General features: G+C 35.3%; 1 protein-coding gene across 2 annotated transcripts in view; it reads right to left on the bottom strand.

Annotated features, from left to right (window-relative positions):
* The window catches only part of fbxl2 (F-box and leucine-rich repeat protein 2), a 51,470-nt gene that overhangs the window by 11,572 nt on the left and 22,874 nt on the right, over positions 1 to 17,024 (bottom strand). For both annotated transcript variants that reach the window (XM_061930858.1, XM_061930859.1), the window contains exons 3-6: positions 7,471 to 7,525; positions 7,252 to 7,326; positions 5,020 to 5,114; positions 4,783 to 4,947 (exon numbers count right to left, since the gene is read on the bottom strand). In XM_061930858.1, the coding sequence (XP_061786842.1) occupies positions 4,783 to 4,947; positions 5,020 to 5,114; positions 7,252 to 7,326; positions 7,471 to 7,525 (390 nt within the window). The remainder of the gene's footprint in view (positions 1 to 4,782; positions 4,948 to 5,019; positions 5,115 to 7,251; positions 7,327 to 7,470; positions 7,526 to 17,024) is intronic.

Below are 17,024 nucleotides of genomic sequence, written 5' to 3'. Positions count from 1 at the left end.
GTACATACTATTATTGGGTAAATATTAGTATGCACTATTATTGAAAAACAACTATTAATGTGCATGCACTATTACTGGGTAACTACTAGTGTGCACTATTATTGAAAAACAACTATTAATGTGCATGCACTATTACTGGGTAAATATTAGTGTGCACTATTATTGAAACAAACTATTAGTGTGCATGCACTATTACTGGATAACTATTAGTGTGTACTATTATTGAAAACAACTATTAACGTGCATGCACCATTACTCGGTAAATATTGGTGTGCACTATTATTTAAAAAACTGTTAATGTGCATGTACTATTACGGGGTGAATATTAGTGTGCACTATTATTGAAAAACTATTAGTGTACATGCACTATTATTGGGTAAATATTAGTATGCACTATTATTGAAAACATAGTGTACATGCACTATCACTGGGTAGTTATTGGTGTGCACTATTATTGAAAAAATATTAGTGTACATGCACTATCACTGGGTAGTTATTGGTGTGCACTATTATTTAAAAACAACTATTAATGTGCATGCACCATTACTGGGTAACTACTAGTGTGCTTTATTATTTAAAAAAATATTAGTGTACATGCACTATTACTGGGTAAGTATTAGTGTGCACTATTATTGAAAAAACTATTAGTGTACATGCACTATTATTGGTTAAATATTAGTATGCACTATTATTGAAAACATATTAGTGTACATGCACTATCACTGGGTAGTCATTAGTGTGCACTATTATTTAAAAACAACTATTAATGTGCATGCACTATTACTGGGTAACTACTAGTGTGCACTATTATTAAGAAACAACTATTAATGTGCATGCCCTATTACTGGGTAAATATTAGTGTGCACTATTATTGAAACAAACTATTAGTGTGCATGCATTATTACTGGGTACGTATTAGTGTGCACTATTATTGAAAAAACTATTAGTGTACATACTATTATTGGGTAAATATTAGTATGCACTATTATTGAAAAACAACTATTAATGTGCATGCACTATTACTGGGTAACTACTAGTGTGCACTGTTATTGAAAAACAACTATTAATGTGCATGTACTATTACTGGGTAACTACAAGTGTGCACTATTATTGAAAAACAACTATTAATGTGCATGCACCATTACTCGGTAAATATTAGTGTGCACTATTATTGGAAAAACTATTAGTGTACATTCAATAGATGTAATAAACTGGGTAAATATTAGTGTGCACTAATATTGAAAAAAATGATTACTGTACATGCACTAATACTAATGCTACTAGTGTAAACTATTAGAAAATAAATATTATAATATATAAATATAAAATATAGTATAATAATAATAATAATAGAAGACAGTGTATCTTATATATGCTGTACACTACTATTGAACAAACTATTAGTGTACACTATTATTGAAAAAAAATATTGATGTACACTACTATTGAAAAAAACCAACAACAGTGTGCGCTATTACTGAATAAACTAAGAGTATGCACTACTACTAAGTAGATATCATTGTCCACTACTATCGTGAGTTTTAACTATTATTGTGAAACTATTGGTGTGCACTATTACTAAAGAAAACTGTTACTTTGCAATATTATCAGAAAACTGTATGTGTGCATTATTATTAGGCAACAATTAATGTGAACTATAAATGAATAAACTATTAGGCATCTATTAATATTATTGAAGTACACTATTAGTGTGCACTAATAATGGCCAACTATTAGTGTGCACTACTATTATGTAATATTAGTATTCAGTATTGTGAAACTATTAGTTTCACAATACTGAATACTAGAATTGTAAATAATTTAGTGCACACTATTATTGTCAAACTATTAGTTTGCACTGTGATCGTAAACAAATGTGTGTGCACTATTTTTGGGCAACTATTAATATGCATTATCACTGTGAAACTATAAGTGTGCCATTTTATTGAAAAAAATAATTGCATGAACTACTATTCAAAAAGCCCTATTGGTGTGCACTATTATTGGGAAACGATACGTATGTACTATTAGTATGCACTATATATTATGCACTATTATTGAAAAACACTATAAGTATGCACAATTATTATTGTGCACTATTATTGAAACAACTATTAGTGTGCACTATTATTGTGCAATCATTACTTTGCATTATTACTGGGAGATTATAAGTGTGCACTATTACTGGGCAATTATTATTGTGCACTATTATTGACAAACTATTAGTGTGCACTATGACTACACCGTATTAGTACTCCGTATTGTGTGTATTAGTTTGCACTATTATTGTGCACTATTATTGAAAAACACTATAAGTGTGCACAATGAATGGACAATTATTATTGTGCACTATTATTGAAAACAGCTATTAGTGTTCACTATTATTGTGCAACTATTGGTTTGCATTATTACTGGGAAATTATAAGTGTGCATTATTAGGCAGTATTCGTATTCAGTATTGTGAAACTATTAGGTTGCACTATTATTGTAAAAACTTTGTGTGCACTATCATTGAAACACTATTATTGTGCACTATTAGTACAAATTATTAGTATTCTGTATTGTGAAAATATTAGTTTGCACTGTTATTGTAAAAAAAACTTTGCATAGTGTGTACTATTACTGGGCAATTATTATTGACAAACTATTAGTGTGCACTATGACTACACAGTATTAGTATTCAGTATTGTGAAACTATTAGTTTGCACTATTATTGAAAACAGCTATTAGTGTGCACTATTATTGTGCAACTATTGGTTTGCATTATTACTGGGAAATTATAAGTGTGCATTATTAGGCAGTATTCGTATTCAGTATTGTGAAACTATTAGGTTGCACTATTATTGTAAAAACGTTGTGTGCACTATCATTGAAACACTATTATTGTGCACTATTAGTACAAATTATTAGTATTCTGTATTGTGAAAATATTAGTTTGCACTGTTATTGTAAAAAAACTTTGCATTAATACTCGGAAATTAGTAGTGTGTACTATTACTGGGCAATTATTATTGACAAACTATTAGTGTGCACTATGACTACACAGTATTAGTATTCAGTATTGTAAAAACTTTGTGTGCACTATTATTGAGCAACTATTTATATGCAGTACGCACTAATATTGGGAAACGATAAGAGTGTACTATTACTTTGCACTATTATTGAAAAACACTATAAGTGTACACAAATAATGGACAATTATTATTGTGCACTATTATTGGGAAAAAATAGTACTGTGCACTATTATTGTGCAACAATTAGTTTGCATTATTACTGGGAAATTATAAGTGTGCACTATTACTGGGCAATTATAAGTGTGCACTATTACTGGGCAATTATTAGTGTGCACTATGACTACACAGTGTTAGTATTCAGTATTGAGAAACTAATATTTTGTACTATTATTGTAACAACATTATTACAATATGATTGAGCAACCAGTTGTATGTACAGTTATTATTGTGCACTACTATTAGTGTGCACTATTAGTACTCAGTATTAGTATTCCGCATTGTGAAACTATTATTTTGCACTATTATTGAAAACCACCATAAGTGTGCCCATTTAATAGACAATTATTATTGTGCACTATTATTGAAAACAACTATTATTGTGCACTATTATTGTGCAACAATTAGTTTGCATTATTACTAGGAAATTATAAGCGTGCACTATTTACGCAGTATTACTATTCAGTAATCTGAAAATATTAATTTGCATTATCATTGTAAAAACTTTATGTGCACTATTATTGGGCAACTATTTGTATGGATAGTTACTAGGATACTATAAGTTTACTATTACTGGGCAATTATTATTGTGCACTATTATTGAAACACCATTAGTGTGCACTATTAGTACTCATTATTAGTATTCCGTATTGTGCAACCATGAGTTTGCATTGTTATTGTAAAAACTTTGTATGCACTATTACTGAGCAACTATTTGTATGCAGTACGCACTATTATTGGGAAACGATAAGAGTGTACTATTACTTTGCACTATTATTGAAAAACACTATAAGTGTGCACAATTAATGGACAGTTATTATTGTGCACTATTATTGAAAACAACTAGTACTGTGCACTATTATTGTGCAACAATTAGTTTGCATTATTACTGGGAAATTATAAGTGTGCACTATTGCTGGGCAAATATAAGTGTGCACTATTACTGGGCAATTATTAGTGTGCACGATGACTACACAGTGTTAGTATTCAGTATTGCGAAACTAATATTTTGTACCATTATTGTAAAAACTGTGTCTCCACTAGTATTGAGCAACTAGTTGTATGCATTATTACTAGGATAATATAAGTTCAGTGTTAGAGTACAATTATTATTGTGCACTACTATTAGTGTGCACTATTAATATTCCGCATTGTGAAACTATTATTTTTCACTATTATTGGAAAACACCATAAGTGTGCACATTCAATAGTCAATTAGTATTGTGCACTATTATCGAAAACAACTACTATTGTGCACTATTATTGTGCAACAATTAGTTTGCATTATTACTAGGAAATTATAAGCGTGCACTATTTATGCAGTATTAGTATTCAGTATTCTGAAAATATTAGTTTGCATTATTGTAAAAACTTTATGTGCACTATTGTTGGGCAACTATTTGTATGCATTCTTACTGGGATACTATTTTTGTGCACTATTATTGAAACACTATTAGTGTGCACTATTGTGGTTATTACTCTGACTGCCTGCTTTGCATAAAAGAAGACTGGAGGTACGTGAAGTAGTGAGCCGTCAAAGAAGCGTGTCTACCTGAGGGCCTTGAGGGAATGGTTGCTGATGGACACACAGGAGGTGAGATCAAGGTTCTTGAGCTTGGAACAAAACTTGCTGAGGCTGAGGCAGGTGCTGTCGGTGATCTTGGTGCAACCGTTCAGGTTCAACATTTCGATGTTTCGACAGTTCTGTGCAAAAGTCCTGCGGAGGACGGGCAAATAGTGTTTAGTGGACGCCGAGCGTTGCTGTGAGTAAGGGGGGCCAGGGTCTTACTTCATGGAGGCGTCCCCCACGCTGAGGCAGCCTCTGAGGCTCAACTGCCTCAGGAAGCCGCCGCAACGCTTGGAAATGTTCTCCACCACGCGGCCCTGAGGGTCACACAGGCGAGACAGGAGGGTTAGGAGGGAAGAGTATCAGCTGTGAGCTGATAAGCCTAAGGTCGCTAAAGTTCCCCAACACACACACACACACGCACACATACTGGTTATCATTTGGAATGGGGACCAAGTTTTTGATCATCACTTTTGGGGACCACCCTTTCTACAGGTTGTGGAGGCATAAAAGAAATTAGGTAAAATGGCCAGTGCCCAGTTAGCTCATACACGTCTTTAAATCTCTGAATTGATGAAGTAATGTGCTGATCAATCTTACTGGGGACCAATGTTCCCTCTAATTGTTCATGTGTGGGAGCAAACGCAAAAACTCCCTGAGCATTCAGTGGAGCCCATGTGAGCAACATCAGACGTGCACACTGTGGCTACACCAGCAGCACACCTGTCCCAAACCTGACTAAATAACAAGTTTAATCTCCATCCATCCATCCATTTTCTACCGCTTGTCCCTTTCGGGGTCGCTGGAGCCTATCTCAGCTGCATTCGGGCGGAAGGCGGGGTACACCCTGGACAAGTCCCCACCTCATCGCAGGGCCAACACAGATAGACAGACAACATTCTCTTATTATTATAATCAAATGACAGCAGTCATTTCCATTTCTAATATAAGTGTTTAGGCCCACTTACAATTACAATAACAACAAATATTGTTTTTCATGAACTGTGTACCTGTATTGTTTGTCTGGGTGGAGGTCCTGCTTTGGAAATAATTTGTACCCCTTTCAGACATTGCATTTAGTTCCCATTAAAACATTCACATGTTGCACAATGAGATGTAAGCAGGGGATCATGTGTACATTCCTGCAACTTCCTGTTTGTAAAAAATGTATTTTTAATATACTAACAGAATTTCATGATTAATATTCATAAATTAAGATTCCTAATAAATGACACTAGAATAAGCACACATTTGATTGATAAATCATAGTGTAACCACCTGGAATGACACTTTATGTGTGGTGTTGGAGTTGTCCGACTTTTTGTGTGGCTGTAAACGCATCACTGGCTAAGTGCCATATGTGCATGTGTTGGCGCAAGTGAGAAAGAGCGAGCGGCTGCTGTTGATATAACAAAGTTGCTTTTGGTCTGGTTTGTACTGCAGAAAATGACCACTTTTGCTAGATATCATTTTTTTTACTAATGTTTTGGTGATGTGTTTATGACCGACAATAAAGAGTTTTGCTCAGTAAAGTGATCGATGGAATTCATGTCCTCAAAGCGTCTCGACAGACGTTACAATATTTGAACAATGATGACCAAAACTGTTTTCTCTGTCGTGTCCGTGTGTCGAAAATTGTTATGCGCTTATTTTTTTATTTGATTTTGTGCGTGGCATAGATTTGCCGTGCGCAGAGGACGCTTGAGCTGTGCGCAATTGCACAGGCGCGCACCTTAGAGGGAACGTTGATGAGGACCATTAAAAAAAACAAAAAACGTTTAAAAGTCTCACACTCAAACTAACCAGTAAACATGTTTTATGGGCCAAAGTTTAAACAAATCAGAATGGATCTGACTATCATTTAAAAAGGTTTCCCTTTAGGGGACCTGTTTTTTTGGTCTCCATACCGTCAGAGGTCCCCTAAAGGTGACTGTGTAAACAGAGCGATATCCCCATTAAGTAAGCATTGCCAGAACACACACACACACACACACACACACACACACAAACACGCACACGCACACACACACACATACACACACACATACATGTCTTGCCTACTTTGTGTGGACCCACGTTTGGTTAGTAGGTTGTGAGGGCCCCCCTTTCCACTATAGCTAGAATGATGAAAAAAAATATATCTAGCACTAGATGGGAGTAGAGTTGCAACCTCACTTCAGAATGCAAAACACACAAAGTAAAACATTTTTTTTTTTTTTTACTTCTGTAGTTGTGAGGACCAGGCAAATGTCCACACAAGTCAAAAGATCCCCACAGAAAGGGTGGTTTGTCAAGTGTATGTCCACACAAGGGTGGTGAGACAAGTGCACACACACACACACACACACACACACACACACACACACACACACACACACACACACAACACACACACACACACGCACGCACACACACACACGCGGACTTACTCATTCACATCCTCAAAGCCCTTACCTCGATGTCCGTTTGGAAGTTGAAGAGGTCGATCTTCTGCCAGTTGCTGCCATCCAGGGCCAGAACGTTCCATGCCTGTGAGGGAGAGGAGGTGACTGTGTTACCATATTGCTCTACTGCATAGGCACAAGAGAGGCTCAGTCATGCATAACTGCACCACCGAAAATGTCCAGCAGATGGTGCTAATGTTAGGAGGGACATGGTGTGGGAGGGGCTTACCTTGGATACTTGGGCACACCGACAGAGTGTGACCACATCCAGATAGGAGAATATTCTACAGGGAGTCGCCAAAAAGAGAAAAGGAATGAGATTAAATAAATTCTAAAATCAGGGGTGTCCAAACTAAGGCTAAAATTTGACGTCATGAGTTGGATTAGAACCCTGGCCACAGGGATATTTCAATTCCTTTTAAAAGTTATTTTATATGTTGCTGCTCAGTTGCCTTCCTGTGGACAATTTGAGTACCGTATTTTTCAGAGTAAAAGTTGCTCCGGAGTATAAGTCGCACCTGCCGAAAATGCATAATAAAGAAGGAAAAACACATATATAAGTCGCACTGGAGTATAAGTCGCATTTTTTGGGGGAAATGTATTTGATAAAAGCCAACACCAAGAATAGACATTTGAAAGACAATTTTAAATAAATGAAGAATAGTGAACAACAGGCTGAATAAGTGTACGTTATATGAGGCATAAATAACCAACTGAGAAGGTGCCTGGTATGTTAACGTAACATATTATGGTAAGAGTCATTCAAATAACTATAACATATAGAACATGCTATACGTTTACCAAACAATCTGTCACTCCTAATCGATAAATCCCATGAAATCTTATACGTCTAGTCTCTTACATGAATGAGATAAATAATATTATTTGATATTTTACGCTAATGTGTTAATCATTTCACACACAAGTCGCTCCTGAGTATAAGTCGCACCCCCGGCCAAACTATGAAAAAAACTGCGACTTATAGTCCAAAAAATTCGGTATACACCGACATACTATATGCAGTCGGTTTTCGGCCCTCGACCAAAACCAGGGCAAAAAGTTTAGACATCCCTGTTCTAAACAATCAGAAGTTTCAACTACACACCCTTAGTTTCCCCGTCATTAATAAAAAAGATGCCATATTATGCAAACGTGACTTTTTAATGTTGTAACTGGGGATGATGTTTGATAAGAAATTATCGAGTTCGAGCCCATTATCGAATCCTCTTATCGAACCGATTCCTTATCGATTCTCTTATCGAATCCAGATAGGTTGTTGTATATGGAAAAAAACACAATATTTGGTTTAACAAAAGCTCACTTTTATTTTATAAGAAAAAATAAAAATAAAATAAATAAATAAATATTGACTGTTACCCCACTAAAAAAAAATATATATATATATATATATATATATATATATATATATATATATATATATATATATATATATATATATATATATATATATATTGACTGTTGTTACCCAAAGTATATTAAGTGGGATTTTTCAGAAAAACAAATATATACACAAAAACAACCTGTCTCTGTGATCACGATAGGTGAATAGCCATGCCTTGAGGCGTTTTTTCCGGTCCATTATTTTTGCTGCTTGTGTGACATCACAGGAAATTACATAGCTCAGTCATTAGTCCCACAGGGCATTTCTTGTGGGACGGGATTCGAATAAAGAACCAACTCTTTTTCTTTACAATAGTGGCCTTGATAACGGGAACCGGTTCTCAAAAAGGGATTTGAGTCCATGAAATCGGTTCTTTTCTTATCGAACGGTTCTTTTCTTATCGAACAACCGGGAGAACCGGTTTCGAACATCATCCCTAGTTGTAACGGTAATGTGTGTGTCCCTAGCCTGTTGAAGAGCACCAAACCTGGAAGTGTGATCATGTAGTTTTTATTCAGCGAAGATGCTAACCTAGCATGACGTTGAAACGTAATGTTAGCATGTAGCTCACATATATGCTAGTGTTGCTAACCTAGCATGATAAAATGTAATGTTAGCATGTAGCTCACATAGCTACGCGAGTGTTGCTAAACCAGCATGATGTTAAAATGTAATGTTAGCATGTAGCTCACCTAGCTATGCAAAGTGTTGTTAACCTAGCATGATGTTAAAATGTAATGTTAGCATGTTAAGTCACATACCTATGCTAGTGTTGCTCACCGAGCAGGATGTCAAAATGTATTGCTGACATTTAGCTCACATAACTATGCTAATCTTGCTAACCTAGCATGATGTGAAAGAATAATGTTAGCATGTAGCTCATATAGCTGTGCTAATATTGCTAACCTACCATGATGTTGAAATATAATGTTAGCATGTAGCTTACATACCTGCAAGTATTGCTCATCGAGTATGAAGTTAACATGTAATGTTAGCATGTAGCTCATATAACTACGCTAATGTTGGTAACCTAGCCAGATGTTAAATTGTAATGTTAGCATGTAGCTCAAATAGCTATGCTAGTGTTGCTAACCTCGCCAGATGTTAAATTGTAACGTTAGCATGTAGCGCACATATCTATGCTAGTGTTGCTTACATAGCCAGATGTTACATTGTAATGTTAGCATGTAGCTCAGATAGGTATGCTAATGTTGCTAACCTCACCAGATGTTGAATTGTAATGCTAGCATGTAGCTCAAATAACTATTCTAGTGTTACTAACATAGCCGTATGTTAAATTGTAATGTTAGCATGTAGCTCACATAGCTATGCTAGTGTTGCTAAAAAAATATTTTACAGTTCTAATCATAATTTTCATTTTTAACTCACTTGTTATGTCTCCCACTACATTATTCCTCTCCGATTACAATCCATTATGCAAATGAGGCAATGATGTCATCAACTTCTTACAACTTTTATGACAGCCAATAGCTACTGTCCTTAAGTTACCAAACATTTCTGCTAATTCCTAATATTACCACATATTCCTGATAATTACAAAAATTATCAGATATTTCTGGTCATTCCTAAAAGTTACCATATATTCCCAGTGATTCCTAAAATTACCATTTCCATCCATCCATTTTCTACCGCTTTATTTCTGCTAATTCCTCAAATAATCACGTATATTCCTAGTAGTTCCTAAAAGTTACTATATATTTCAGCTAATTCCTAAAAGTTAACATATATCCCTGGTAATTCTAAAAAACAAACAAACATATATTTCTGGTAGTTCCTAAAAAAAAAAATCACATATATTCCTGGTAGTTTCTAAAACTTTCCATACAGTTCAGCTAATTCCTAAAAAGTTAACATATATACCTGGTAATTCTAAAGAGAATACCATATATTTCTGGTAATTATTAAAAAAAAAAAAAAATCACCATCTATGTTTGGTCATTCCTAAAAAAATTATATTTTCCCAAAAATTACCATATATTCCAAGTAATTCCTAAATATTACCATATATTCCTGGTAATTCCTAAAATGACCATATATTTCAACTAATTACAAAAAGTAAAGATATATCCCTGGTAATTCTAAATAAAAAAATAAAAAAATCACCATATATTTCTGGTAATTCGTTAAAAAAATAAAACTAAAAATATCACCATATATTAAAAATAATCAGCATATATTCTTGGTCATTCCTAAAAAAAAAAAAACAATTTTCCAAAAATTACCATATATTTCTGGTAGTTCCTAAAAAAAATCACATATATTCCTGGTAGTTTCTAAAACTTTCCATACATTTTAGCTAATTCCTAAAAAGTTAACATATATATACCTGGTAATTATGAAAAGAATACCATATATTTCTGGTAATTCTTTAAAAAAAAAATCACCATCTATTTTGGGTAAATCTTAAAAATTCATATTTTCTCAAAAATGACCATATATTCCAAGTAATTTCTAAATATTACCATATATTCCTGGTAATTCCTAAAATTACCATATATTTAAACTAATTCCTAAAAGTAAAGATATATCCCTGGTAATTAAAAAAAAAAAAAAATCATATTATACTTCTGGTAATTCCTAAAAAAAAAAAAAAAAAAAAAAAAAAATCACCATATATTAAAAATAATCACCATATATTATTGGTCATTCCTAAAAAAAAAAAAAAAACAATTTTCCAAAATTTACCATATATTTCTGGAAGTTTCTAAAAAAATCACATATATTCCTGGGAGTTTCTAAAACGTTCTATACATTTCAGCTAATTCCTAAAAAGTTTACATATATTTCCGGTGATTCTTTAAAAAAAAAAAAAAATCACCATCTATTTTTGGTCATTCCTAAAAATTCATATTTTCCCCAAAATTACCATATATTCCACGTAATTCCTAAATATTACCATATATTCCTGGTAATTCCTAAAATGACCATATATTTCAACTAATTCCTAAAAGTGAAGATATATCCTCGGTAATTCTAAAAAAAATAAAAAAATAAAAAAATCACCATATATTTCTGGTAATTTGTTAAAAAAAACAAAAATCCCCATGTATTAAAAATAATCACCATTTATTCTTGGTCATTCCTAAAAAAACTATTTTCCAAAAATTACCATATATTTCTGGAAGTTCCTAAAAAAATCACATATATTCCTGGTAGTTTCCAAAACTTTCCATACATTTCAGCTAATTCCTAAAAAGTTAACATATATACCTGGTAATTCTAAAAAGAATACCATATATTTCTGGTCATTCTTAAAAAAAAAAATCACCATCTATTTTTGGTCATTCCTAAAAATTCATATTTTCCCAAAAATTACCATATATTCCAAGTAATTCCTAAACATTATCATATATTCCTGGTAATTCCTAAAATGACCATATATTTCAACTAATTCCTAAAAGTAAAGATATATCCCTGGTAATTATAAAAGATATATAAAAAAAAAATCACCATTTATCTGGTAATTCTTTTTTTTTTTTTTAAATCACCATATATTAATAATAATCACCATATATTCTTGGTCATTCCAAAAAAAAAAAGTATTTTCCAAAAATTATAATTTATTTCTGGTAATTCCTAAAAAATATATATTTCTGATAATTCCTAAAAAGTACCATATTTTTCCTAGTTATTCCTAAAAACTACCATATATTTCTGATATTTCTATGCTAGTGTTGCTAACCTAGCATGATGTTAAAATGTTATGTCATCATGTCGCTCACATAGCTATGCCAGTGTTGCTAATGTTTGTGTCGTCCTGTCCCACTACTTCATGTTACGTTGTTGAACGTGATATACGACATCTATTATAAGTACACAGTTACAGTGTATAAGTCAAAAGTGGATCAAGTACACAATAGTACTTCTTGGAAACACACGCTCCGTTCAGCATGAAGGCTAATACACTCCTAATAGACTACTACGTGAGGCATAAAATGTGTTAAAAATCAACATAATATGGGAGCTTGTGAGACAAAGAACAAGTGCCATTGTTGGTACGGGGCAGTCGAGGCCCACAATAGGGCCACATGCAGCAGGCAACTGGGCCAGCTCAATCCATTAATCTGCCAATGAGTAATCTCTGGCACTGAGGGAGACCAGGCCACAAGGGGACAGATACAGTAACACAAGGACACACACACACACACACACACACACACACACACACACACACACACACACACACCGATACAGTAACACAAGGACACACACACACACGACAGGACAGAGGGGACAGGTAAGGTACAGCTCACCTGTTTAGTTGAAAAACATACAACAAATATATCAATATTTGTCCATGAAACTGTGCCATAAATGTCATTCGTACCAGAGTCTAATCCTTTTTAACATTTCCACAAATAAAAATTGCAAAATGTGCACTTTTTACGGGGCATAAAACTTGAGCTGATGCAGGTCGCTAGCCTTTCCTCTGCTTAGTGTGCAAGCAAATTTACAAGTGTGCTAATAATAGAGTGCTAACAGCAGTGTGCTAATAGCAATGTGCCAACAACAGTGTGCTAATAGCAGGGTGCTAATAACAGTGTGCTAATAACTATTCTGATTAATAACAGTGCGCTAATAGCAGTGCGCTAATAACAGTTTGCTAATAAAGGTGTGATATATAGTGTGCTAATAGCAGTTTGCCAACAACAGTGTGCTAATAACAGTGTGCTAATAGCAGGGTGCTAATAACAGTGTGCTAATAGCAGGGTGCTAATAACAATGTGCTAATAACAGTGTGCTAATAACTGTTCTGATTAATAGCAGTGCACTAACAGCAGTGCACTAATAACAGTTTGCTAATAACAGTGTGATATATAGTGTGCTAATAGCAGTGTGCCAACAACAGTGTGCAAATAATAGAGTGCTAATAGCAGGGTGCTAATAACAACGTGCTAATAACAGTCTGCTAATAGTAGTGCGCTAATAGTGTGCTAATAACAGTTTGCTAACAACAGTGTGATATATAGTGTGCTAATAGCAGTGGGCCAACAACAGTGTGCTAATAACAGTGTGCTAATAGCAGGGTGCTAATAACAGTGTGCTAATAACAGTTTGCTGATAACAGTGTGATATATAGTGTGCTAATAGCAGTGTGCCAACAACAGTGTGCTAATAGCAGGGTGCTAATAACAGTGTGCTAATAACAGGGTGCTAATAACAATGTGCTAATAACAGTGTGCTAGTAACTGTTCTGATTAATAACAGTGCGCTAATAGCAGTGCGCTAATAACAGTTTGCTACTAACAGTGTGATATATAGTGTGCTAATAGCAGTGTGCCAACAACAGTGTGCTAATAGCAGGGTGCTAATCACAATGTGTTAATAACAGTGTGCTAATAACTGTTCTGATTAATAACAGTGCGCTAATAGCAATGCGCTAATAACAGTTTGCTACTAACAGTGTGATATATAGTGTGCTAATAGCAGTGTGCCAACAACAGTGTGCTAATAACAGTTTGCTAATAGCATGATGCTAATAACAATGTGCTAATAACAGTGTGCTAATAACTGTTCTGATTAATAACAGTGCGCTAATAGCAGTGCGCTAATAACAGTTTGCTACTAACAGTGTGATATATAGTGTGCTAATAGCAGTGTGCCAACAACAGTGTGCTAATAGCAGGGTGCTAATCACAATGTGTTAATAACAGTGTGCTAATAACTGTTCTGATTAATAACAGTGCGCTAATAGCAATGCGCTAATAACAGTTTGCTACTAACAGTGTGATATATAGTGTGCTAATAGCAGTGTGCCAACAACAGTGTGCTAATAACAGTTTGCTAATAGCATGATGCTAATAACAATGTGCTAATAACAGTGTGCTAATAACTGTTCTGATTAATAACAGTGCGCTAATAGCAGTGTGCTAATATCAGTTTGCTAATAACAGTGTGATATATAGTGTGCTAATAGCAGTGTGCCAACAACAGTGTGCTAATAGCAGGGTGCTAATAACAGTGTGCCAATAGCAGGGTGCTAATAACAATGTGCTAATAACAGTGTGCTAATAACTGTTCTGATTAATAACAGTGCACTAATAGCAGTGCGCTAATATCAGTTTGCTAATAACAGTGTGATATATAGTGTGCTAATAGCACTGTGCCACCAACAGTGTGCTAATAACAGTGTGCTAATAGCAGGGTGCTAATAACAATGTGCTAATAACAGTGTGCTAATAACTGTTCTGATTAATAACCGTGCGCTAATAGCAGTGCGCTAATATCAGTTTGCTAATAACAGTGTGATATATAGTGTGCTAATAGCAGTGTGCCAACAACAGTGTGCTAATAACAGTGTGCTAATAGCAGGGTGCTAATAACAATGTGCTAACAACTGTTCTGATTAATAACAGTGCGCTAATAGCAGTGCGCTAATAGCAGTGCGCTAATAGCAGTGCGCTAATAACAGTTTGCTACTAACAGTGTGATATATAGTGTGCTAATAGCAGTGTGCCAACAACAGTGTGCTAATAACAGTGTGCTAATAGCAGGGTGCTAATAACAATGTGCTAATAACAGTGTGCTAATAACTGTTCTGATTAATAGCAGCGCGCTAACAGCAGTGCGCTAATAACAGTTTGCTAATAACAGTGTGATATATAGTGTGCTAATAGCAGTGTGCCAACAACAGTGTGCAAATAGTAGAGTGCTATTAGCAGTGTGCTAATAACAACGTGCTAATAACAGTGTGCTAATAGTGCGCTAATAGTAGTCACTAATAACAGTGTGCTAATAACAGTTTACTAATAACAGTGTGATATATAGTGTGCTAATAGCAGTGTGCCAACAACAGTGTGCTAATAACAGTGTGCTAATAGCAGGGTGCTAATAACAATGTGCTAATAACAGTGTGCTAAAAACAGTGCGCTAATAGTAGTGCGCTAATAACAGTGTGCTAATAACAGTGTGATATATAGTGTGCTAACAGCAGTGTGCTAATAGCAGGGTGCTAATAACAATGTGCTAATAACAGTGTGCTAATAACAGTGCGCTAATAGTAGTGCGCTAATAACAGTGTGCTAATAACAGTTTGCTAATAACAGTGTGATATATAGTGTGCTAACAGCAGTGTGCTAATAGGAGGGTGCTAATAACAATGTGCTAATAACAGTGAGCTAATAACTGTTCTCATTAATAACAGTGCGCTAATAGCAGTGCGCTAATAACAGTTTGCTAATAACAGTGTGATATATAGTGTGCTAATAGCAGTGTGCCAACAACAGTGTGCTAATAACAGTGTGCTAATAGCAGGGTGCTAATAACAATGTGCTAATAACAGTGTGCTAATAACTGTTCTGATTAATAACAGTGCGCTAATAGCAGTGCGCTAATATCAGTTTGCTAATAACAGTGTGATACATAGTGTGCTAATAGAAGTGTGCCAACAACAGTGTGCTAATAGCAGGGTGCTAATAACAGTGTGCTAATAGCACGGTGCTAATAACAGTGTGCTAATAACTGTTCTGATTAATAGCAGTGCGCTAATAGCAGTGCGCTAATAACAGTTTGCTACTAACAGTGTGATATATAGTGTGCTAATAGCAGTGTGCCAACAACGGTGTGCTAATAACAGTGTGCTAATAGCAGGGTGCTAATAACAATGTGCTAATAACAGTGTGCTAATAACTGTTCTGATTAATAACAGTGCGCTAATAGTAGTGCGCTAATAACAGTGTGCTAATAACAGTTTGCTAATAACAGTGTGACATATAGTGTGCTAACAGCAGTGTGCTAATAACAGTGTGCTAATATCAGCAGTGTGCTAATTGCAGCAGTATGCTAATAGCAGCAGTGTGCTAATAGCCCTTAAGTAAAGTACCACTGATAGTCACACACACAAACCAGGTGTGGTGAAATCACCCTCTGCATTTGACCCATCCCCTTGTTCCACCCCCTGGGAGGTGAGGGGAGTAGTGAGCAGCAGCGGTGGCCGCCAATTCCAACCCTTGATGCTGAGTGCCAAGCAGGGAGGTAATGGATCGCATTTTTATAGTCTTTGGTATGACTCGGCCGGGGTTTGAACTCACGACCTACCGATCTCAGGGCGGACACTCTAACCACAAGGCCACTGAGCAGGTACAGCAGTATTAATAGCAGTGAGCTATAGCAGCAGTGTGCTAATAGCAGGGTATCAATAGCAGTCGACTGGGCAGCAAAGAACCTGCAGAGAACCACACCAGCTTTGTCATGGAAGGAGGTGAACAAAGACACACCAGGCCAAGAGAGACATCGAGGCCCTTCGCCGCCAGCCAGGAGTGGGACATGAGGGTTGATATCAACAAGCAGCTCCGTTTCCCCATGGAGATCCCAGCTACATCTATCCATCCTGACATCGTGGTGTGGTCCAGCAAGGCAAG

The sequence above is a fragment of the Nerophis lumbriciformis genome, linkage group LG37 (assembly GCF_033978685.3).
Source record: "Nerophis lumbriciformis linkage group LG37, RoL_Nlum_v2.1, whole genome shotgun sequence".
NCBI classification, from domain to species: domain Eukaryota; kingdom Metazoa; phylum Chordata; class Actinopteri; order Syngnathiformes; family Syngnathidae; genus Nerophis; species Nerophis lumbriciformis.
Note: the sequence above shows the minus strand (reverse complement) of the source record. Positions and strands in the feature narration are given on the sequence as shown.